The following is a 25,749-nucleotide window of genomic DNA, read 5'->3' on the forward strand; positions in this document are numbered from 1 at the left end:
ACATACAGGGTCCAGGGGACAGTGAGTACGTCACCTGACAAGGCCCGGGTTCACTGGCTTGGGATACTGGGTAGCAAGCGACGAGGCAGGATAGGCAATTTCCAGGGCAGAAAGATGGCCAGGAGAGGCATACATATGCGTGGAGTTCTGGACAGGTGCCCTACTTGCCGGAGAGTTCTCTGGACTTCTTACCTGGAGGACACAGTACCCCGGCTAGGGGCCCGAACTGTAAGTAAAGCTATGAAAACTGCAGCCTGCTGTGTCTTTCCATTTATTTGCCGGCATTCACCACCCTTGCCATACACATTGGTAGCCCTGGGGACCCTGCTTCACCTCTGGGAAGGGTCACCATCTTTGCTGCAGTAACATCTCCTCAGAGGACCCCTTTAAGCAGCGTCGGTCCCCTCTGACCGAGGACCGCAGGTGGTGTCACGAACACAAACTTTATTACAAATCCTCTTAAAAGACCTTTCCCTTGTACTTGGGTGCCCAGGGCCACGGACGAGGTCGCTGCCACCGTGACCACTCATTTAATGATGACCAGACCCGGTACCGAGTACCCCACTGCCCTGGCGGGCGACTCACAATAGTACATTGTGCGAAGGGACTGAGATAGCTTTGCAGAGCCGAATCTTACTGGCGTGTATTTAACACACTGTTAGGATTTCGTAGGCTGTACTGATTGCTGAAAATTTACTCAGGGGTGTTACATACCTTTTAATGTTCAGAATGACGGCATTATTCTGTCACTATGTGGTAGTTTTATGACAGACAGAAAGACAGAAGGACAGACGGAAGTACCCCGTAGACAATTATATAGTAGATTATACAGGAAAAAATATTTAACAATTTTTTTCCTGCAAGATTAAATTTCTCTTAGGCTAGTTTCACACTAGCATTTTGGTGAGCTGCCGAGGGCTGCGGACTTCCTCCGTGAAGCCCCGCCCTTGGCCACACCTCCACCGCTTGCTCCACCTACTTCTGCATGCGGCCTGCGTACCTATCTTTAACATTAGGTACGCAGGTCGTGCCGCTATATGCGAATGCTTCCGCATGCGTCGTTTTGACGATGCGGCGACCAGCGTAGGACGCAGCTGGTTGCAATTTCTTTTTTTCTCTGCATCATCAAAACAATCAGGCTTTGTAAACTGATAACAAAAAATAAAACATAAGCCAGCTCACCAGTCTTCACCACAGGTGCTCGGAACTCCACTGCCTACAAGCGTAGTATTCCATAGGAAAAAAAAAGGGGGTTGAATTCCAGCTCCTTAAATTAATTCTTTTATTGATGCCTTTAAAAATATATTGTACACGGTGTACATTCTCCCTCCAGTATGTGCTGATGGACAGCAGAGACACGGCGACGCGTTTCGATCAAACGATCTTTGTCAAAGCCATACTGTGATCTAACTGATCACCTTAGTTATAGGAAACATTATCCAAAAAAGCATTTTCTTCAGGAGAACAATCAACAGGAGGATATCCATCAAGAAGACCCCATGGTAGGGGAGAGACTTGACAACGAATTTTCCCAAATGGACTTCAAGGAACAAGTAACGCTGGTTGCGTTACAAGACCTAGCTTCTGGCCCGATGCCAGATCATGAAAGAACTAATGTTTCTCAGAGCTTTATTACCAAGAATCCCTATTTTTATCCCATTCAGTCTAGGATAGAGTGCATGGACCGCTTCCAAGAAAATGTGGAGAGGGAATTGAGAGAGCTCTATAATGATGTGAAATTAAATAAATATAAGAGTCACAGAAATTTGTCTATACAACAGCAAAAGGCAATAAATGAACTTAGAGAAATGTCAGATCTAACAATTAAAATGTCAGATAAAGGGGGGGTGGTAGTAGTGTTAAATACAGCAGATTACCATGAAAAAAGAATTATTTTAAGGAGCTGGAACTCAATCCCCCTTTTTTTTTTCCTTTGTAAACTGATGCTAAAGTTTTAACCCCTCTAATATCCAAAAAAAAGAATATGTTTTAAAAAATCTGCAGATGGAAACATAACATATGTTAAATGTTATTTATAAATTAATTTTTGAGATATAACTGTCTGATTTAAGGGAATACAAATTTAAAGTTTGAAAATTGTGAAATTTGCAGTTTTTTGATATTTTAATAAATATATGCATGATACTGTATTGCCTACTGTATCCTCACCCATCCCTTGTAGATTGTGAGCCTTCGCGGGCAGGGTCCTCACTCCTCCTGTACCAGTTATGACTTGTATTGTTTAAGATTATTGTACTTGTTTTTATTATGTATACCCCTCCTCACATGTAAAGCGCCATGGAATAAATGGTGCTATAACAATAAATAATAATAATATTATAAGAATATCATATCTCCTTTCCAGCCGCTCCCTTGCATATGGGTTTGAACTCTTTCTATTAGTAACTGTACAAATTCTGGCATTATTCCTTGGAAATGTGTTGTTATTGTGATACCTCATTTAGTGGTTGGCTATCACTGCTGTTTCTTTTTTCATTAACCACACTTTTTCTTGCTCTCATTGCGCTGACAGCATATATTCTTGGAAGCTCAGTGCATTTATTTTATGCACAGTAAATTATTTGATATTCTGTTCTAATATGTTTAATATTATTATATTACATTATTGATTATCATATCAATTGGTTATATATTGTTACCATATGGCTGTTAGGATTATTATCATTGTATTTTATATTAGGCCGCCGTCACACTTGCGAGTTTTACGGACGTAAGAGCGCAGAAACTACGTCCATAAAACTCGCAAAACATACGGCACAATTATCCTCTATGCCCCTGCTCCTATCTGCCGTATTAAACTGATCAGTATTATACGGCTTTCTACGGCCGTACAAAATCGCAGCATGCTGCGTTTGTCACCGTACTGCGCAAGAAATATGCCAATGAAAGTCTAAGGAAGCGTGAAAAATACGGATTACACACGGACAAGCAGTGTGACTTGCGAGAAATACGCAGCGGTGTTAGAGAGAAAAGCCGGTAATTCAGTGCGGTGTACAGTAAAATCACACTGACAGCTTCCAGTCCAATAGGTAGAATAAATGTGTACACATAGAATAGGTATATATATATATATATGTCAGTGAGACACATATATGTATATATATTAATATTTATTCCAGCGCTATACAGCTTGAAAGCCGGTAATTCAATTACCGGCTTTTTCTTTCTCCTTCCTAAACCCGACATGATTTGAGACATGGTATACATACAGTAAACCATGTCTTCTCTCCATTTTTTTTGCAGATTCCACACTACTAATGTCAGTAGTGTGTATCTGCAAAATTTGGCCGTTCTATCTACTAAATGAAAGGGTTAAATGGCGGAAAAAATTGGCGTGGGCTCCCGCGTAATTTTCTCCGCCAGAGTAGTAAAGCCAGTGACTGAGGGCAGATATTAATAGCCTGGAGAGGGTCCATGGTTTTGTCCCCCCCCTGGCTAAAAACACCTGCCCCCAGCCACCCCAGAAAAGGCACATCTGTAAGATGCGCCTATTCTGGCACTTGGCCACTCTCTTCCCATTCCCGTGTAGCGGTGGGATATGGGGTAATGAAGGGTTAATGCCACCTTTGTTATGAAAGGTAATTCAGTACCACAATGGACATAGAGGTCAGCGCACATACAGTGACCTGGCAATAACCCAAAAAACAAGAACGAGCTCTGAGACGTGGGAACTCTGTTGACCGCAATCCCTAATCCTCTCCAACCACACTAAAGGCAGCCGTGGATTGCGCCTAACGCTCCCTATGCAACTCGGCACGGCCTGAGAAACTAGCTAGCCTGAAGATAGAAAATAAGCCTACCTTGCCTCAGAGAAATATCCCCAAAGGAAAAGGCAGCCCCCCACATATAATGAGTGTGAGTTAAGATGAAAAGACAAACGTAGAGATGAAATAGATTTAGCAAAGCGAGGCCCAACTTTCTGAACAGAGCGAGGATAGGAAAGGTAACGTTGCGGTCAACACAAAACCCTACAAAAACCACGCAAAGGGGGCAAATAGACCCTCCGTACCGAACTAACGGCACGGAGGTACACCCTCTGCGTCCCAGAGCTTCCAGCAAGCAGGAAAAAACAAATAGACAAGCTGGACAGAAAAAAACAGCAAACAAATAGCAAAGAATAACTTAGCTATGCAGAGCAGCAGGCCACAGGAACGATCCAGGAGGAGACAGGTCCAATACTAGAACATTGACTGGAGGCCAGGATCAAAGCACTAGGTGGAGTTAAATAGAGCAGCACCTAAGGAAGGAAACTCAGAAGCCGCAGTACCACTTTCCTCCACCAACGGAAGCTCACAGAGAGAATCAGCCGAAGTACCACTTGTGACCACAAGAGGGAGCTCTGCCACAGAATTCACAACAGTACACCGTCACCGAACCCTCACCAGAGCTCCCAGGATGACCAGGATGAGCCATATGAAAGGCACAAACAAGATCGGGAGCATGGACATCAGAGGCAAAGACCCAGGAATTATCTTCCTGAGCATAACCCTTCCACTTAACCAGATACTGGAGTTTCCGTCTAGAAACACGAGAATCCAAAATCTTCTCCACAATATACTCCAACTCCCCCTCCACCAAAACCGGGGCAGGAGGATCAACAGATGGAACCACGGGTGCCACGTATCTCCGCAACAATGACCTATGGAATACGTTATGTATGGAAAAAGAATCTGAAAGGGTCAGACGAAAAGACACAGGATTAAGAACCTCAGAAATCCTATACGGACCAATAAAACGAGGTTTAAACTTAGGAGAGGAAACCTTCATAGGAATATGACGAGAAGATAACCAAACCAAGTCCCCAACCCGAAGTCGGGGACCCACACAGCGTCTGCGATTAGCGAAACGTTGAGCCTTTTCCTGGGACAAAGTCAAATTGTCCACTACATGAGTCCAAATCTGCTGCAACCTGTCCACCACAGTATCCACACCAGGACAGTCCGAAGACTCAACCTGCCCTGAAGAGAAACGAGGATGGAACCCAGAGTTGCAGAAAAACGGTGAAACCAAGGTAGCCGAGCTGGCCCGATTATTAAGGGCGAACTCAGCCAAAGGCAAAAAGGACACCCAGTCATCCTGATCAGCAGAAACAAAGCATCTCAGATATGTTTCCAAGGTCTGATTGGTTCGTTCGGTCTGGCCATTAGTCTGAGGATGGAAAGCCGAGGAAAAAGACAAGTCAATGCCCATCCTACCACAAAAGGCTCGCCAAAACCTCGAAACAAACTGGGAACCTCTGTCAGAAACGATATTCTCTGGAATGCCATGTAAACGAACCACATGCTGGAAAAACAATGGCACCAAATCAGAGGAGGAAGGCAATTTAGACAAGGGTACCAAATGGACCATCTTAGAGAAGCGATCACAGACCACCCAAATGGCTGACATCTTTTGAGAGACGGGAAGATCTGAAATAAAATCCATAGAGATATGTGTCCAAGGTCTCTTCGGGACCGGCAAGGGCAAAAGCAACCCACTGGCACGAGAACAGCAGGGCTTAGCCTGAGCACAAATCCCACAGGACTGCACAAAAGCACGCACATCCCGCGACAGAGATGGCCACCAAAAGGATCTAGCCACTAACTCTCTGGTACCAAAGATTCCAGGATGACCAGCCAACACCGAACAATGAACCTCAGAGATAACTCTATTCGTCCACCTATCAGGGACAAACAGTTTCTCCGCTGGGCAACGATCAGGTTTATCAGCCTGAAATTTTTGCAGCACCCACCGCAAATCAGGGGAGATGGCAGACATAATTACTCCCTCTTTGAGGATACCCGCCGGCTCAGATACACCCGGAGAGTCGGGCACAAAACTCCTAGACAGAGCATCCGCCTTCACATTTTTAGAGCCCGGAAGATATGAAATCACAAAGTCAAAACGGGCAAAAAACAACGACCAACGAGCTTGTCTAGGATTCAACCGCTTGGCGGACTCGAGATAAGTCAAGTTCTTATGATCAGTCAAGACCACCACGCGATGCTTAGCTCCTTCAAGCCAATGACGCCACTCCTGGAATGCCCACTTCATGGCCAGCAACTCTCGATTGCCCACATCATAATTTCGCTCAGCAGGCGAAAACTTCCTGGAAAAGAAGGCGCATGGTTTCATCACCGAGCAATCAGAACTTCTCTGCGACAAAACAGCCCCTGCTCCAATCTCAGAAGCATCAACCTCGACCTGGAACGGAAGCGAAACATCTGGTTGACACAACACAGGGGCAGAAGAAAAACGACGCTTCAACTCTTGAAAAGCTTCCACAGCAGCAGAAGACCAATTAACCAAATCAGCACCCTTTTTGGTCAAATCGGTCAATGGTTTGGCAATGCTAGAAAAATTACAGATGAAGCGACGATAAAAATTAGCAAAGCCCAGGAACTTTTGCAGACTTTTCAGAGATGTCGGCTGAATCCAATCCTGGATGGCTTGGACCTTAACTGGATCCATCTCGATAGTGGAAGGGGTAAAGATGAACCCCAAAAATGAAACTTTCTGCACACCGAAGAGACACTTTGATCCCTTCACAAACAAAGAATTAGCACGCAGGACCTGAAACACCGTTCTGACCTGCTTCACATGAGACTCCCAATCATCCGAGAAGATCAAAATGTCATCTAAGTACACAATCAGGAATTTATCCAGGTACTCTCGGAAGATGTCATGCATAAAGGACTGAAACACTGATGGAGCATTGGCAAGTCCGAATGGCATTACTAGATACTCAAAATGGCCCTCGGGTGTATTAAATGCAGTTTTCCACTCATCGCCTCGCTTAATACGCACAAGATTATACGCACCACAAAGATCTATCTTGGTGAACCAACTAGCCCCCTTAGTGCGAGCAAACAAATCAGATAATAATGGCAAAGGGTACTGAAATTTAACCGTGATCTTATTTAGAAGGCGGTAATCTATACAAGGTCTCAGTGAACCATCCTTCTTGGCTACAAAAAAGAACCCTGCTCCTAATGGTGACGATGACGGGCGAATATGCCCGTTCTCCAAAGACTCCTTCACATAACTCCGCATAGCGGCGTGCTCAGGCACAGATAAATTAAACAGTCGACCTTTTGGGAATTTACTACCAGGAATCAAATCGATAGCACAATCACAATCCCTATGTGGAGGTAGGGTATCGGACTTGGGCTCATCAAATAAATCCCGGTAATCAGACAAGAACTCAGGAACCTCAGAAGGGGTGGATGACGAAATAGTCAGAAATGGGACATCACCATGTACCCCCTGACAACCCCAGCTGGACACAGACATGGATTTCCAATCTAATACTGGATTATGGACTTGTAGCCATGGCAACCCCAACACGACCACATCATGCAGATTATGCAACACCAGAAAGCGAATAACCTCCTGATGTGCAGGAGCCATGCACATGGTCAGCTGGGTCCAGTACTGAGGCTTATTCTTGGCCAAAGGCGTAGCATCAATTCCTCTCAATGGAATAGGACACTGCAAGGGCTCCAAGAAAAACCCACAACGCCTAGCATACTCCAAGCCCATCAAATTCAGAGCAGCGCCTGAGTCCACAAATGCCATGACAGAATACGATGACAAAGAGCAGATCAAGGTAACGGACAGAAGAAATTTTGACTGTACCGTACCAATGGTGGTAGATCTAGCGAACCGCTTAGTGCGCTTAGGACAAACAGAGATAGCATGAGTGGAATCACCACAGTAGAAACACAGCCCATTCAGACGTCTGTGTTCTTGCCGTTCAACTCTGGTCAAAGTCCTATCGCACTGCATAGGCTCAGGTTTAAGCTCAGGTAATACTGCCAAATGGTGCACAGATTTACGCTCGCGCAAGCGTCGACCGATCTGAATGGCCAAAGACATAGACTCATTCAGACCAGCAGGCATAGGAAATCCCACCATGACATCCTTAAGGGCTTCAGAGAGACCTCTTCTGAAAATAGCCGCGAGCGCACCTTCATTCCACTGAGTGAGTACAGACCACTTTCTAAATTTCTGACAATATACCTCTATCTCATCCTGACCCTGACACAGAGCCAGCAAATTCTTCTCTGCCTGATCCACTGAATTAGGCTCATCGTACAGCAATCCGAGCGCCAGGAAAAACGCATTAATATTACTTAATGCAGGATCCCCTGGCGCAAGGGAAAATGCCTAGTCCTGAGGATCGCCACGCAAAAAAGAAATAACAATTCTCACTTGTTGAACTGGATCACCAGAGGAGCGAGGTTTCAAGGCCAGAAACAGTTTGCAATTATTTTTGAAATTCACAAACTTGGCTCTATCACCATAAAACAAATCAGGAATAGGAATTCTTGGTTCTAACATAGGCTTCTGAACCACCAAATCTTGAATCTTTTGTACATTTATAACGAGATTATCCAATGAAGAGCACAGACCCTGAATATCCATGTCCACACCTGTGTCCTGAACTACCCAAATATCTAGGGGAAAAAAAAGGCAAAACACAGTGCAAAGAAAAAAAATGGTCTCAGAACTTCTTTTTTCCCTCTATTGAGAATCATTAGTACTTCTGGCCTCCAGTACTGTTATGAAAGGTAATTCAGTACCACAATGGACATAGAGGTCAGCGCACATACAGTGACCTGGCAATAACCCAAAAAACAAGAACGAGCTCTGAGACGTGGGAACTCTGTTGACCGCAATCCCTAATCCTCTCCAACCACACTAAAGGCAGCCATGGATTGCGCCTAACGCTCCCTATGCAACTCGGCACGGCCTGAGAAACTAGCTAGCCTGAAGATAGAAAATAAGCCTACCTTGCCTCAGAGAAATATCCCCAAAGGAAAAGGCAGCCCCCCACATATAATGACTGTGAGTTAAGATGAAAAGACAAACGCAGAGATGAAATAGATTTAGCAAAGCGAGGCCCAACTTTCTGAACAGAGCGAGGATAGGAAAGGTAACTTTGCGGTCAACACAAAACCCTACAAAAACCACGCAAAGGGGGCAAAAAGACCCTCCGTACCGAACTAACGGCACGGAGGTACACCCTCTGCGTCCCAGAGCTTCCAGCAAGCAGGAAAAAACAAATAGACAAGCTGGACAGAAAAAAACAGCAAACAAATAGCAAAGAATAACTTAGCTATGCAGAGCAGCAGGCCACAGGAACGATCCAGGAGGAGACAGGTCCAATACTAGAACATTGACTGGAGGCCAGGATCAAAGCACTAGGTGGAGTTAAATAGAGCAGCACCTAACGACTTCACCATATCACCTGAGGAAGGAAACTCAGAAGCCGCAGTACCACTTTCCTCCACCAACGGAAGCTCACAGAGAGAATCAGCTGAAGTACCACTTGTGACCACAAGAGGGAGCTCTGCCACAGAATTCACAACACACCTTGCTATTGTAAGGTAACATTAAGTCAAATTAATAATGGAGAGGCGTTAATTATGACACCTATCCATTATTAATCCAATACTAGTAAAGGGTTAAAAAAAGACAAACACATTATTTAAAATTATTTTAATGAAATAAAAACAATGGTTGTTGGAGTATTTTATTCTACGCCCAATCCAGTCACTGAAGACCCTCGATCTGGAACAAAAAAACATAATAAACCAACAATATCCTTACCCTCCGCAGATCTGTAACGTCCAACGATGTAAATCCATCTGAAGGGGTTAAAATAATTTGCATCCACGAGCTCTGCTAATGCAATGATGCTCATGGCTGCAAAAACCCCAGAAAATGAAGGTAAAGTAGGTCAATGACCTATATTTACCTTAATTTGCGGTAAGGCGCCCTCTGCTGGTTGTCCTCATATGAACTTGAGTCTGGGAGCTTTCTAGGAAAGTTCCCACGATCTAGGAACAGCCAGCAGAGGGCGCCTCACCGCAAATGAAGGTAAATATAGGTCATTGACCTACTTTAGGATATTGTTGGTTTGTTATGTTTTTTTTGTTCCAGATCGAGGGTCTTCAGTGACTGGATTGGGCGTAGAATAAAATACTCCAACAACCATTGTTTTTATTTCATTAAAATAATTTTAAATAATGTGTTTGTGTTTTACTTAACCCTTTACTACAATTGGATTAATAATGGATACGTGTCATAATTGACGCCTCTCCATTATTAATTTGGCTTAATGTCACCTTACAATAGCAAGCTGGCATTAACGCTTCATTACCCCATATCCCACCGCTACACGGGAATGGGAAGAGAGTGGCCAAGTGCCAGAATAGGCGCATCTTCCAGATGTGCCTTTTCTGGGGTGGCTGGGGGCAGGTGTTTTTAGCTGGGGGGGGCCAATAACCATGGACCCTCTCCAGGCTATTAATATCTGCCCTCAGTCACTGGCTTTACTACTCTGGCGGAGAAAATTGCGCGGGAGCCCACGCCAATTTTTTCCGCCATTTAACCCTTTAATTTAGTAGATAGAACGGCCAAATTTAGCAGATACACACTACTGACATTAGTAGTGTGGAATCTGCAAAAAAAATGGAGAGAAGACATGGATTACTGTATGTAAACCATGTCTCAAATCATGTCGGGTTTAGGAAGGAGAAAGAAAAAGCCGGTAATTGAATTACCGGCTTTCAAGCTGTATAGCGCTGGAAAAAATATTAATATATATGCATATATGTGTCTACTGACATATATATATATATATATATATATATATATATATATATATATATATAGACAGTATATATATATATTTTTTTATTTTTGGGACACATGGATCACTTCTATAGCGGTATGTTGGTTTTGCAAGCCTGTGAGAAAACCACGCAGTACGGATGCCATACGGATTACATACGGAGGATACCATGCGCAAAAAACGCTGACACACCCTGCCTACGGAGGAGCTACGGACCACTATTTTCGGGACTTTTCAGCGTATTACGGCCGTAATATACGGACCGTATTGTTTTACGCTGTGTGTGACGCCGGCCTTATGGATCAACTTTTGGTAGTCCAATTGTTCAGACGTTTTTTAAGTGTTTTTAAGATTTTTTTGTCTTTTTGCTCTCTAATAAAAATTGTGAATGCTAGGTGATCCCTTAGTTTGTGCATAAATTCTTTTTCTTTTCTTGTATATTATTCCCTATCACCCCACACAAGATAAAAAGATTGTGCAGGGAAACTGCAATATAGGACACGATCTGCGCTGGTTCAATGCCGTAGAATGACCCTATTCATGTGACCACAGCCCTTTCAGCATGGAGTTAGAAAGAAAATGAAGTGAAATAAGGTGATAACATTGCAAAGACTGGCAAATAATTAAATTTAAAATACATTTAGTTACTCATTAAGCTGTAATATACAACTGTGTAGACAGTGGGATTTCTTCTTTTTTTTTTTTACCTTTTTGACGATGGATAACCAAAGTTACTTGACCATATTTTCCTTTTCCCAGTTGTTTGATGAACTTGTAATGGTCATCTACCTTAATTGTAATGAGGTTTTGAGCTGTGATTTCCATCATCTCCTCTAGAAAATTATCTGCTACCATTCCAATGTTTGAGTTCATGTCTTCAGATCTAAAAAAAAAATAAATCATGCTAAAGATTACTTAGTATACAAGCCAGAAAAATTTAGAACTACAACTCATTTTCTTCTCATATACTGCCCATAAAATAGCACATAAATCCAACACGTTATTGTCAAGGACCGTGATGAAGGAAACCACCTGATTTCTGAAATGCGTTGGATTTTTGGTGCCTTCAGAACCTATATCTCATAGGTCCTGTTTGTGCTGAGCTTCTATCTGTGAATTGCCGGTTGAGTAGCGATGGCCAGGACAGCGCTCCATTTTTGTGGATTTTAGTACGACCCCTCCTAAAGCAGCATCCAGGAGATTACATGAACTATTAGACTATTAGACTGCAGAGATCTTCATATCCCCCTGTCATTTCTACAGCACTACACAGTTACTGTTAACCCTCCGGTAATGTATGGATATTATGGATATTATATTTGACTTTATTTCTATCTTGTGGGCTGAACCGCACACAACTTACGAGGACTATTGTGAATCCTCTGGAACTCCAATTAACTAGTGCCTTACTTATACCTAAAGGGTGTATGGCAAAGTGATCACGCCATTAATCAAATTAACAACTGGTTGAGTCATCTGTAAATCCAAATACTAATGGGATCATTGACCAAACCAACTGAACTTCATTTGGGCTTTGTATTATTAAGCTTTTTCTTTTATCAGTTTCATTGCTTTCTTTGTAATTTGAACAATAGCGCAAATACACTGCTCAAAAAAATAAAGGGAACACTAAAATCCCACATCCTAGATATCACTGAATGAAATATTCCTGTTGTAAATCTTTATTCATTACATAGTGGAGTGTATTGAGAACAAAACCTAAAAATGATCAATGTTAATCACAACTAATATCCCACGAAGGTTTGGAATTGGAATGATGCTCAAAATCAAAGTGGAAAATGAAGTTACAGGCTGATCCAACTTCAGTGGAAATGCTTCAAGACAAGGAAATGATGCTCAGTAGTGTGTGTGCCCTCCACGTGCCTGTATGACCTTCCTACAATGCCTGTGCATGCTCTTGATGGTCTCCTGAGGGATCTCCTCCCAGACCTTGACTATAGCATCTGCCAACTCCTGGACAGTCTGAGGTGCAACGTGACATTGGTGGATGGTGTGACACATGATGTCCCAGATGTGTTCAATCAGATTCAGGTCTGGGGAACTAGAGCGGGCCAGTCCATAGCTTCAATACCTTCATCTTGCAGGAACTACTGACACACTCCAGCCACATGAGGTCCTTTAGTGTTTCACTTTTGACCACTGTGTTTGTTGTCTTAGGCTACTTTCATACTAGCGTTTTTCTGCAGACGTCGAAATGCGTTGTTTTGTGAAAAAAATGCATCCTGCAAAATCTCCTGCAGGATGCGTTTTTTTTCCATAGACTTGTATTGGTGACGCATTGCGACGGATTGTCATATACGTCGTGTACGTCGTACGACAGATGCGGCAAAATTTGGCGACACATCTGTTACAGAACCCCAGCACCAAGAATATGTTATGCTATATATATTATGTATAATAGGTTCCATGTGAAATGCATCAGTCCACAGGCTGCACCCCTGGGCATAGGGGACAAGATATTCTCCTTCTGACCTCCCCCACCTTTGTAATTCCCACAGTAAATACCAGCAGGCTCCGGCCCCCTACGGCTATTGTAATGTATGTCTGGCCTGTTTTTTCTATTGGCCTGCCCTGTGTATCTGTGTTATATATTCTGTTTGCTGTGAATAAAGTGTGTTCTTTTAGACTGGAAATACGTGGAGTAGCAGTCAGCTTTTATATGCTCCCATGTAATCAAGGAATTCCAGCCAGCGTCCTTCATTCAGAATCCAGCAAAAGCAGAGTGGACCTCCTGAAACACGGGGGGTGCTGAAAGAGGTACTACAGCACAGTAGACCCCGTTACAACGTCGTCTGGAAAAAACGTAGATTGTAACGTTTTTTGTCTCCGCCTAAAAAATGTGTCGCGACTAGTGTTGAGCGATACCGTCCGATACTTGAAAGTATCGGTATCGGATAGTATCGGCCGATATCCGAAAAATATCGGATATCGCCGATACCGATATCCGATACCAATACAAGTCAATGGGACATCAAGTATCGGAAGGTATTCTCATGGTTCCCAGGGTCTGAAGGAGAGGAAACTCTCCTTCAGGCCCTGGGATCCATAGGGAGGTGTAAAATAAAGAATAAAAATAAAAAATATTGATATATTTACCTCTCCGGCGGCCCCTGAACTCAGCGCGGGTAACCAGCAGGCTTCCTTGTTCAAAATCAGCGCTTTTAGGACCTGAGAATCACGTCCCGGCTTCTGATTGGTCGCGGGCCGCCCATGTGACCGCCACGCGACCAATCACAAGCCGCGACGTCACCGCAAGCTATTAGCGCGCTCATTTTTGAAAAATGAGCGCGTTAATGACTTTCAAAGACGTAGCGGCTTGTGATTGGTCGCGGCCACGCGACCAATCACAAGCCGCGACGTCACCGCAAGCTATTAACGCGCTCATTTTTAAAAATGAGCGCGTTAATGGCTTTGAAAGACATAGCGGCTTGTGATTGGTCGCGGCCACGCGACCAATCACAAGTCGCTATGTCTTTCAAAGCCATTAACGCGCTCATTTTTAAAAATGAGCGCGTCAATAGCTTGCGGTGACGTCGCGGCTTGTGATTGGTCGCGGCCGCGACCAATCACAACCCGCTACGTCTTTGAAAGCCATTAACGCGCTCATTTTTAAAAATGAGCGCGTTAATAGGTTGCGGTGACGTCGCGGCTAGTGATTGGTCGCGGCCACGCGACCAATCACAACCCGCTACGTCTTTGAAAGTCATTAACGCGCTCATTTTTCAAAAATGAGCGCGCTAATAGCTTGCGGTGACGTCGCGGCTTGTGATTGGTCGCGTGGCGGTCACATGGGCGGCCCGCGACCAATCAGAAGCCGGGACGTGATTCTCAGGTCCTAAAAGCGCTGATTTTGAACAACGAAGCCTGCCGGTTACCCGCGGACTCACCAGGGGCCGCCGGAGAGGTAAATATATCAATATTTTTTATTTTAATTCTTTATTTTACACATCTCTATGTATCCGATACCGATACCCGATACCACAAAAGTATCGGATCTCGGTACCGCAAGTATCGGCCGATACCCGATACTTGCGGTATCGGAATGCTCAACACTAGTCGCGACGCATCCTGCAGCATGCGTCGTTGGCTACAATGGAAGCCTATGGACGCAGGATCCGTTGAGACATGTCGTACGACACAATGCAGCGCTGCAATACGTTTTTTTACACTGAGCATGCTCAGATTCAGGATTTTGTAGCAAATTCACCAGACAACCCCAAATATATTTAAACCTGGCCTGGGCCTTCAACCCCACATATGCCAGCAAGAAGACAGAGAAGACGAAGCCTCCAGCCAGACTCCAGCCTGCCAGCAAGACCCAGCCTGCCAGCAAGACCCAGCCTGCCAGCTAGACTCCGGCCTGCCAGCTAGACTCTGGCCTGCCAGCGAGACTCCAGCTGCTGCCAGCAAAACCCCTGCCACACCGAGACTCCAGCCACCATAGAGCCAGTGTGAGTATTGCCCTTTTTGTGTGCGTCTGTGTGCATGTGTCTGCATGTCTATGTGTGTGTGTGCATTTGTGTCTGTATGACATACTGACTACAGCAAGAGCTAAAAATCGGAATATAACCAGAGGCCTGCCATCGTCCTGCAACAGCCAGCGTCCTGCCAGCGTCCAGATCTACCCTGAGGCCTGCCACTGAAGACATCCATCTCCAGCCGGAGGCCTGCCAGCATCCCAAACAGTGTGATTCCTTCCTTTTTTATGTCTGTATGTGTGCGTGTCTGTATGTGTGTTGTGTTTGGGTCTGCCTGTGTGCTTTTGTGCCTCTGTGTGTTTGCATAATGTGCGTTTGTGTGTGTGCATGCACCTGTGTGCTGTCAGGCATGTGTGTGTGCATCTTGTTGATTGCATGTGCATGCGTCCGTGCAGCATGTGGTTTCAATGTGTGAGCGTGTGTGTTGTGTGTGTTCTTTTTTTATCTTTTTAAAATTGTTTTTTTTTTTTTTTAATCTGATGTATTTTAGTGGTCTGTGCAGCATGTGGTTTCAATGTGTGAGCGTGTGTGTTGTGTGTGTGTTTTTTTTTCTTTCTAAAATTGTTGTTTTTTTTATTTTTAATCTGATGTATTTTAGTGGTCTGTGCAGCATGTGTTTTCAATGTGTGAGCGTGTGTCTTGTGTGTGTTTTTTTGTTTCTCTTTAAAATTGCTGTTCTTTTTTTACTGTTGAAACCATTCACTGTTGATGTACTTGTATTTAAAATAAATAGCATTTTAGCTCCTAATTGTGATGTAAAAAAAAAGAAGAAATGAAAAAAGAAATGAATAAAATGTGTTAAAAAAAAATGTCCGTTTTATCATTTCAGATAAAGGTAAATTTAAAACTGGTGTATGTACAAATTGCCACACATGCAATACAGAGTTGGTTGAGTGTTTTTTTCAAATAAAGGTAATATTTTAAAGGATTTTTTGGGGTGGGGGGGAATTTTTCAAGGGATATTTGAAAATCAAATATGTGGTAAATACCTTTGAAATGGTGGGTTGACATTTCAATTTCATATTTATTTTTTATTTATTTTTTTAGGGGTGGGTGGAAATGGATAGGTGCATCTGGTGTATTTGTTTTTGGGTTTGGGTGTTGGCCTGCATGAACATTGCTCACAACATTTGAGCAGGGTGGTTATTGTTAACTTTACCTAGTTCGGATGGTATTCTTTATACCTACAGATCCACCAGGTACCCAAGTCAGCCCACAGGGACCACCCAGACGTGCACACATCTGGAATTTTTACTTAAGTAAGTTTTGAAGACCCTAAATCTGCCAAATCAATGTGTATAGCAGATTACAATTGTCTTTTTACTTACAGAGCCAACAGGACCACAGCCACCTCTGCCATCCCACAGGACCACAGCCACCTCTGCCATCCCACAGGACCAGGGACCACAGCCACCTCTGCCATCCCACATGACCACAGCCACCTCTGCCATCCCACAGGACCAGGGACCACAGCCACCTCTGCCATCCCACAGGGACCACCCAGACGTCCTTACATCTTTAACCTTTTCCTTAAAGTAAGTGTTGAAGACCCTAAATCTGCCAAATCAATGTATATAGCAGATTACAAGTGTCTTTTTACTTACAGAGCCAACAGGACCACAGCCACCTCTGCCATCCCACAGGACCACAGCCACCTCTGCCATCCCACAGGACCAGGGACCACAGCCACCTCTGCCATCCCACAGAGACCACCCAGACGTCCTTACATCTTTAACCTTTTCCTTAAAGTAACATAGTAACATAGTAACATAGTTAGTAAGGCCGAAAAAAGACATTTGTCCATCCAGTTCAGCCTATATTCCATCATAATAAATCCCCAGATCTACGTCCTTCTACAGAACCTAATAATTGTATGATACAATATTGTTCTGCTCCAGGAAGACATCCAGGCCTCTCTTGAATCCCTCGACTGAGTTCGCCATCACCACCTCCTCAGGCAAGCAATTCCAGATTCTCACTGCCCTAACAGTAAAGAATCCTCTTCTATGTTGGTGGAAAAACCTTCTCTCCTCCAGACGCAAAGAATGCCCCCTTGTGCCCGTCACCTTCCTTGGTATAAACAGATCCTCAGCGAGATATTTGTATTGTCCCCTTATATACTTATACATGGTTATTAGATCGCCCCTCAGTCGTCTTTTTTCTAGACTAAATAATCCTAATTTCGCTAATCTATCTGGGCATTGTAGTTCTCCCATCCCCTTTATTAATTTTGTTGCCCTCCTTTGTACTCTCTCTAGTTCCATTATATCCTTCCTGAGCACCGGTGCCCAAAACTGGACACAGTACTCCATGTGCGGTCTAACTAGGGATTTGTACAGAGGCAGTATAATGCTCTCATCATGTGTTTCCAGGCCTCTTTTAATGCACCCCATGATCCTGTTTGCCTTGGCAGCTGCTGCCTGGCACTGGCTGCTCCAGGTAAGTTTATCATTAACTAGGATCCCCAAGTCCTTCTCCCTGTCAGATTTACCCAGTGGTTTCCCATTCAGTGTGTAATGGTGATATTGATTCCTTCTTCCCATGTGTATAACCTTACATTTATCATTGTTAAACCTCATCTGCCACCTTTCAGCCCAAGTTTCCAACTTATCCAGATCCATCTGTAGCAGAGTACTATCTTCTCTTGTATTAACTGATTTAAATAGTTTTGTATCATCTGCAAATATCGATATTTTACTGTGTAAACCTTCTACCAGATCATTAATGAATATGTTGAAAAGAACAGGTCCCAATACTGACCCCTGCGGTACCCCACTGGTCACAGCGACCCAGTTAGAGACTATACCATTTATAACCACCCTCTGCTTTCTATCACTAAGCCAGTTACTAACCCATTTACACACATTTTCCCCCAGACCAAGCATTCTCATTTTGTGTACCAACCTCTTGTGCGGCACGGTATCAAACGCTTTGGAAAAATCGAGATAGACCACGTCCAATCACTCACCGTGGTCCAGCCTATAGCTTACCTCTTCATAAAAACTGATTAGATTGGTTTGACAGGAGCGATTTCTCATAAACCCATGCTGATATGGAGTTAAACAGTTATTCTCATTGAGATATTCAGATTGAGAGAATAACATCCCTCAGAAACCCTTCAAATATCTTACCAACAATAGAGGTTAGACTTACTGGCCTATAATTTCCAGGTTCACTTTTAGAGCCCTTTTTGAATATTGGCACCACATTTGCTATGCGCCAGTCCTGCGGAACAGACCCTGTCGCTATAGAGTCCCTAAAAATAAGAAATAATGGTTTATCTATTACATTACTTAGTTCTCTTAGTACTCGTGGGTGTATGCCATCCGGACCCGGAGATTTATCTATTTTGATCTTATTTAGCCGGTTTCGCACCTCTTCTTGGGTTAGATTGGTGACCCTTAATATAGGGTTTTCATTGTTTCTTGGGATTTCACCTAGCATTTCATTTTCCACCGTGAATACCGTGGAGAAGAAGGTGTTTAATATGTTAGCTTTTTCCTCGTCATCTACAACCATTCTTTCATCACTATTTTTTAAGGGGCCTACATTTTCAGTTTTTATTCTTTTACTATTGATATAGTTGAAGAACAGTTTGGGATTAGTTTTACTCTCCTTAGCAATGTGCTTCTCTGTTTCCTTTTTGGCAGCTTTAATTAGTTTTTTAGATAAAGTATTTTTCTCCATATAGTTTTTTAGAGCTTCAATGGTGCCATCCTGCTTTAGTAGTGCAAATGCTTTCTTTTTACTGTTAATTGCCTGTCTTACTTCTTTGTTTAGCCACATTGGGTTTTTCCTATTTCTAGTCCTTTTATTCCCACAAGGTATAAACCGCTTACACTGCCTATTTAGGATGTTCTTAAACATTTCCCATTTATTATCTGTATTCTTATTTCTGAGGATATTGTCCCAGTCTACCAGATTAAGGGCATCTCTAAGTTGGTCAAACTTTGCCTTCCTAAAGTTCAGTGTTTTTGTGACTCCCTGACAAGTCCCCCTAGTGAAAGACAGGTGAAACTGTACAATATTGTGGTCGCTATTTCCTAGATGCCCGACCACCTGCAGATTTGTTATTCTGTCAGGTCTATTAGATAGTATTAGGTCTAAAAGTGCTGCTCCTCTGGTTGGATTCTGCACCAATTGTGAAAGATAATTTTTCTTGGTTATTAGCAGAAACCTGTTGCCTTTATGGGTTTCACAGGTTTCTGTTTCCCAGTTAATATCCGGATAGTTAAAGTCCCCCATAACCAGGACCTCATTATGGGTTGCAGCTTCATCTATCTGCTTTAGAAGTAGACTTTCCATGGTTTCTGTTATATTTGGGGGTTTGTAACAGACCCCAATGAGAATTTTGTTACCATTTTTCCCTCCATGAATTTCGACCCATATGGACTCGACATCCTCATTTCCTTCGCTAATATCCTCCCTTAAAGTGGACTTTAGACAAGACTTTACATAGAGACAAACCCCTCCTCCTCTCCGATTTTTACGATCCTTTCTAAACAGACAAGTTAACTTAAGTTGTAAGTTAACTGCCCAGTCATAGCTTTCATCTAACCATGTCTCGGTTATTCCCACTATGTCAAAGTTACCTGTAGATATTTCTGCTTCTAGTTCTTCCATCTTGTTTGTCAGGCTTCTGGCGTTTGTGAGCATGCAGTTTAGAGGATTTTGTTTTGTTCCAATCTCCTCGCTGTGGATTGTTTTAGAAATGTTCTTACCTTCCTTCTGAGTATGTTTTCCTGGGTCTTCTTTGTTCAAGTCTAATGTTTTTCTTCCCGTCCCCTCTTCTTCTAGTTTAACGCCCTCCTGATGAGTGTAGCGAGTCTTCTGGCGAATGTGTGTTTCCCAGGTTTGTTGAGGTGTAGTCCGTCTCTGGCGAGGAGTCCATCGTACAAATAATTCACACCGTGGTCCAGGAATCCGAATCCTTGTAGTCTGCACCATCGTCTTAGCCAGTTGTTTGTATCAAGGATCCTGTTCCATCTCCTGGTGCCATGCCCGTCTACTGGAAGGATAGAAGAAAAAACTACCTGTGCATCCAGTTCCTTTACTTTCTTCCCCAACTCTTCAAAGTCTTTGCAGATTGTCGGTAGGTCCTTCCTTGCCGTGTCATTGGTGCCAACATGTATCAGAAGAAATGGGTGGACGTCCTTGGAGCTGAAGAGCTTTGGTATCCTATCGGTCACATCCTTGATCATCGCACCTGGAAGGCAGCATACTTCTCTTGCAGTTATGTCCGGTCTGCAGATGGCTGCTTCTGTGCCTCTCAGTAGTGAGTCTCCCACCACCACCACTCTTCGTTGCTTCTTGGCTGTACTTTTTGCTGTCATTTGTTGCTGTGTGCCCTTTTCTTTTTTGCTTGCTGGTATTGCTTCATCCTTAGGTGTGCCATCTTCATCCTCTACAAAGATTTGATATCGGTTCTTCAGTTGTGTGGTTGGTGATTTCTCCATGGTCTTCTTGCTTCTTTTGGTCACATGCTTCCACTCATCTGCTTTTGGAGGTTCTCTGACACTTTTTTCACCTTCTGTGACCAGTAGAGATGCTTCTGTTCTGTCTAGAAAGTCTTCATTCTGTTTGAGTTTCAAAGTTGCTATTCTTTCTTCCAGACCCCGCACCTTTTCTTCTAAAAGGGCCACTAGTCTACACTTCTGACAGGTGAAATTTGATTCTTCTTCTGGTCGATCTGTGAACATGTAGCACATCTGCCATGTTGCTCCTAGATCCTGCTGACTTGCTGTGTGTTTTCCTTCTTGTGTAATCTACTCAGCCAAGCTCCCTTGCAATAATGTCCTACAGGCAAAAATTCGCGGTTTGGTGATGCTTTCCAAGCAGCTGGTCCCGGCTGTACCCAACGATCTTCTAGCTTAGGGAGACTCTTCGCTTTTCCCAGAAGGCACCTGGAATATGCAAATTAGCCTCCTCAAGCTTGAATCCCTGGTTTGGTGATGCTTTCCAAGCAGCTGGTCCCGGCTGTACCCAACGATCTTCTAGCTTAGGGAGACTCTTTGCTTTTCCCAGAAGGCACCTGGAATATGCAAATTAGCCTCCTCAAGCTTGAATCCCTGGTTTGGTGATGCTTTCCAAGCAGCTGGTCCCGGCTGTACCCAACGATCTTCTAGCTTAGGGAGACTCTTCGCCTTTCCCAGAAGGCACCTGGAATATGCAAATTAGCCTCCTCAAGCTTGAATCCCTGGTTTTGAAGACCCTAAATCTGCCAAATCAATGTGTATAGCAGATTACAAGTGTCTTTTTACTTACAGAGCTAACAGGACCAGAGCCACCTCTGTCATCCCACAGGACCACAGCCACCTCTGCCATCCCATAGGGACCACCCAGACGTCCTTACATCTTTAACCTTTTCCTTAAAGTAAGTGTTGAAGACCCTAAATCTGCCAAATCAATGTGTATAGCAGATTACAAGTGTCTTTTTACTTACAGAGCCAACAGGACCACAGCCACCTCTGCCATCCCACAGGACCACAGCCACCTCTGCCATCCCACAGGACAAGGGACCACAGCCACCTCTGCCATCCCACAGAGACCACCCAGACGTCCTTACATCTTTAACCTTTTCCTTAAAGTAAGTTTTGAAGACCCTAAATCTGCCAAATCAATGTGTATAGCAGATTACAAGTGTCTTTTTACTTACAGAGCTAACAGGGCCACAGCCACCTCTGTCATCCCACAGGACCACAGCCACCTCTGCCATCCCACAGGACCAGGGACCACAGCCACCTCTGCCATCCCACAGGGACCACCCAGACGTCCTTACATCTTTAACCTTTTCCTTAAAGTAAGTTTTGAAGACCCTAAATCTGCCAAATCAATGTGTATAGCAGATTGCAAGTGTCTTTTTACTTACAGAGCCACCAGGGACCACAGCCACAATGTCCTCTTCTGACAGCTCTCCTTCAGAGCAACAGCGTGTATCGGTAAGTTACCAAAAATTTTAAAATGTTTTTGTTTTTATAATTTACATTTATGTTAATCACTACATGCATTAATTATGTTTAAACAGGAAACTGAAGCAGCCGAGGGCCTGTCAGAAAGGGACGAGACGGGTGGAGAGATGCAAATAGCGGAGGAACAGAGTGTAAGTTGTGGTGAAAAAGTAGCTTCACACATCACAGCACCCAACACAAAAATGATCTTCATACATCACTGTACACATAAAACATATGCCTACATTAAAGATTATTTTCCTTTTTTTCAGTCTGCTGCTGCTGCATCTGAACACAGTGAAGGTCCTTCCAGCCGCTCCCAGAGTCGGCGTAATCGCCGCCGCGGTCAGCCAGTGGTGAGTTTTTTTTTCATCTATTGGAAGTTTTGTGTTTCAGTGTACTAATTTTTTTTTCTTTATTTCCACAGTCTTCACAGCGTGCTCCCGAAACAGAAGAGGAGGAGGGCATAAATGTGGACAGCCTCATTGAGGAGGTCCGCGAGCGGGAGCCACTGTGGAACATGGCTGACCGCAGGCATGCTGATACCCATGTCACCCGTCGGCTCTGGGAGGAAGTTTGCCAAAACCTGTTTCCGAGGTGGGAGGACCTTCATCCAAGGCAGCAGAGTAAAGAACGTAAGTATTCACTTTTCAGTGATGTTTTGAGCTGAATGTAATGTATTGTAATTAACAATTTTCTTTTCTTTCATTCTTGTCTTCACAGGTGAAAGGGTTAGGAAGCGGTGGCGGTCACTTAGGGATCGCTTCAAGAGGGAGTTTAACGAGGAGATGCAGGCCCAGAGTGGCTCAGCAGGAAGGAAACAGAGTCGATATAAACACGGCCCTGCCCTGTCCTTCCTCAGGCAAACCATGCTGAGTCGAGTGTAAGTATTCAACAGCCCATTAAATAACAATGTTAACCTGTCTAGCTTTGTTTGGTTTCAGTCAGGGCATTTTCCTATCAATATATTAATTGTTTTTGTTTTTTCTTTCACAGCACCTTCAGCAGCCATCGGGCGCCTGCATCGACCTCGGCACCCTCTGGAGCGATCTCTCAGGAGTCCGCCACCGAGGGCCACGTCGGTATGCCCCACACCTCTGACCCCTCTGCCACATCCACTTCCACCGCCCCAAGCACTGGAGCATCATTGCAGCCTTCCTTACTTGCATCTGATGCTCAACAGTTAGCGTTCCTTTTACCCCACCCCTCTGATCCTGCCACCTCTAGACCACCATTAGGTTCGTGGTGGCAGCGACAGAGGGGTCAGGAAAGGAGCTATGCTCCTGAATTCTTACATCTGAATGCATCCTTCCAAGGATCTTTCAAAATTTTGAGAGAGCAAGTGACTGCTGGTTTCAGCATGGTGCAAGCACGCATCAGTGAAACCAACAGTCGCTTGGATAGGCTGCATTCAGATATAAGTCAATCTCTGGGCAACCCTTTTTTTCAATCCATGCTCAGGAGCATGGAAAAGCTTTCTTTTGAGCAGCAGATGCGGGCAATGAATAGCTGCCATGATGCTCTTCTTAAGGTCCTGTCCGAACCCCAAACTACCCTCACACCTCCCCACACAGCCACTACTACATTGCCACCCCAGGCCCCATTTCCACACCACGCCCCATCCCAGGCCCGATTTCAACACCAGGCCCCATCCCAGTCCCCTTTTCCACCCCAGTCCCCCCATTACCAAACTCAATCCTTTTTTTCCCACATCCCCGTCCACGCACCCCGCCGCTGCGTCTGAACCCGTGCCTTTCATTTCTTTTTTTTCCCACATCCCCATCCACGCACCCCGCCGCTGCGTCTGAACCCGTGCCTTTCATTTCTTTTTTTTTTCCACATCCCCGTCCACGCACCCCGCCGCTGCGTCTGAACCCGTGCCTTTCATTTCTTTTTTTTTTTTTCCACATCCCCGTCCACGCACCCCGCCGCTGCGTCTGAACCCGTGCCTTTCATTTCTTTTTTTTTCCCACATCCCCGTCCACGCACCCCGCCGCTGCGTCTGAACCCGTGCCTTTCATTTTTATTTTTTTTCCCACATCCCCGTCCACGCACCCCGCCGCTGCGTCTGAACCCGTGCCTTTCATTTCTTTTTTTTTTTTCCCACATCCCCGTCCACGCACCCCGCCGCTGCGTCTGAACCCATGCCTTTCATTTCTATTTTTTTTTTCCCACATCCCCGTCCACGCACCCCGCCGCTGCGTCTGAACCCGTGCCTTTCATTTTTTTTTTTTTCCCACATCCCCGTCCACGCACCCCGCCGCTGCGTCTGAACCCGTGCTTTTCATTTATTTTTTTTTTCCCACATCCCCGTCCACGCACCCCGCCGCTGCGTCTGAACCCGTGCCTTTCATTTTTATTTTTTTTCCCACATCCCCGTCCACGCACCCCGCCGCTGCGTCTGAACCCGTGCCTTTCATTTCTTTTTTTTTTTCCCACATCCCCGTCCACGCACCCCGCCGCTGCGTCTGAACCCATGCCTTTCATTTCTATTTTTTTTTCCCCACATCCCCGTCCACGCACCCCGCCGCTGCGTCTGAACCCGTGCCTTTCATTTTTTTTTTTTTTCCCACATCCCCGTCCACGCACCCCGCTGCTGCGTCTGAACCCGTGCCTTTCATTTCTTTTTTTTTTTTCCCACATCCCCGTCCACGCACCCCGCCACTGCGTCTGAACCCGTGCCTTTCCTTTTTTTTTTTCTCCCACATCCCCGTCCACGCACCCCGCCGCTGCGTCTGAACCCGTGCCTTTCATTTTTTTTTTTTCCCACATCCCCGTCCACGCACCCCGCCGCTGCGTCTGAACCCGTGCTGTGTTATACCTCAGGGTACACCAACAGCTTTAGAGTGTACGAAGGGAAGGACAGCAGGATTGAACCGCCTGAGTGTCCTTCCATCCTGGGAGTGAGTGGGAAAATTGTGTGGGATTTGGTGCACCCACTGCTGGATAAAGGTTATCACCTCTACACCGATAACTTTTATTCCAGCATCCCACTCTACAAATCCCTCTCTGCGCGAGGTACCGCAGCCTGCGGTACTGTCCGCAAAAATCAGAGAGGCCTCCCGAAGACGCTACTTGGGCAGATGCTCAGAAAAGGTGAGAGCAAAGCCCATTGTAGCGACCACCTGCTGGTGGTCAAGTACAAGGACAAGAGGGATGTCCTTCTCTTGACCACCATACACAGTGATGGGTACAACCATAACCAGTATATGGATAAAAGTAAGATCTGACACCACACAGGAAGTATATATAAAAAACGCCTTTATTAAATACAAATGGCAAAATATATGTATATTTTAAATAATCATAAAAGATGCGCATAAGGACAAAGATTTTTTTATATTAACCAAAAATACAATACAAAAATATAGATAAAAAATATATATATATAAAAGAATTTTTTGGAATAGAAAAACTGGCTGACCCCAACAGTATCCACTTATAGGACCGAGGGTGTGGCTCCCCTACAACGTATATGGCAAAGATAAAAACCAATATTTTATGGTAAAAAAGTAGACAATAATACAGGTGCTGAGTCAAATAGATGGTACAAAAAATTCCTGTATGGATGTGCCAGACTACACAGACCAAAGTGCAACGTGCCAAAAATATATAACACAAAATGGGGATAAATATTATTATATTATATAGTGAACATTAC

At 44.4% G+C, this 25,749-nt stretch overlaps 1 protein-coding gene across 2 annotated transcripts in view; it reads right to left on the reverse strand.

The window, feature by feature from the left end:
- Positions 1–25,749, reverse strand: part of LOC138651184 (serine/threonine-protein kinase SBK2-like) — a 410,627-nt gene that overhangs the window by 169,841 nt on the left and 215,037 nt on the right. For both annotated transcript variants that reach the window (XM_069741214.1, XM_069741212.1), the window contains exon 2: positions 11,350–11,525. In XM_069741214.1, coding sequence (XP_069597315.1) covers positions 11,350–11,515 — 166 coding nt within the window. In that variant the 5' untranslated portion in view covers positions 11,516–11,525. The remainder of the gene's footprint in view (positions 1–11,349; positions 11,526–25,749) is intronic.

Source organism: Ranitomeya imitator, chromosome 10, assembly GCF_032444005.1.
Source record: "Ranitomeya imitator isolate aRanImi1 chromosome 10, aRanImi1.pri, whole genome shotgun sequence".
NCBI classification, from domain to species: domain Eukaryota; kingdom Metazoa; phylum Chordata; class Amphibia; order Anura; family Dendrobatidae; genus Ranitomeya; species Ranitomeya imitator.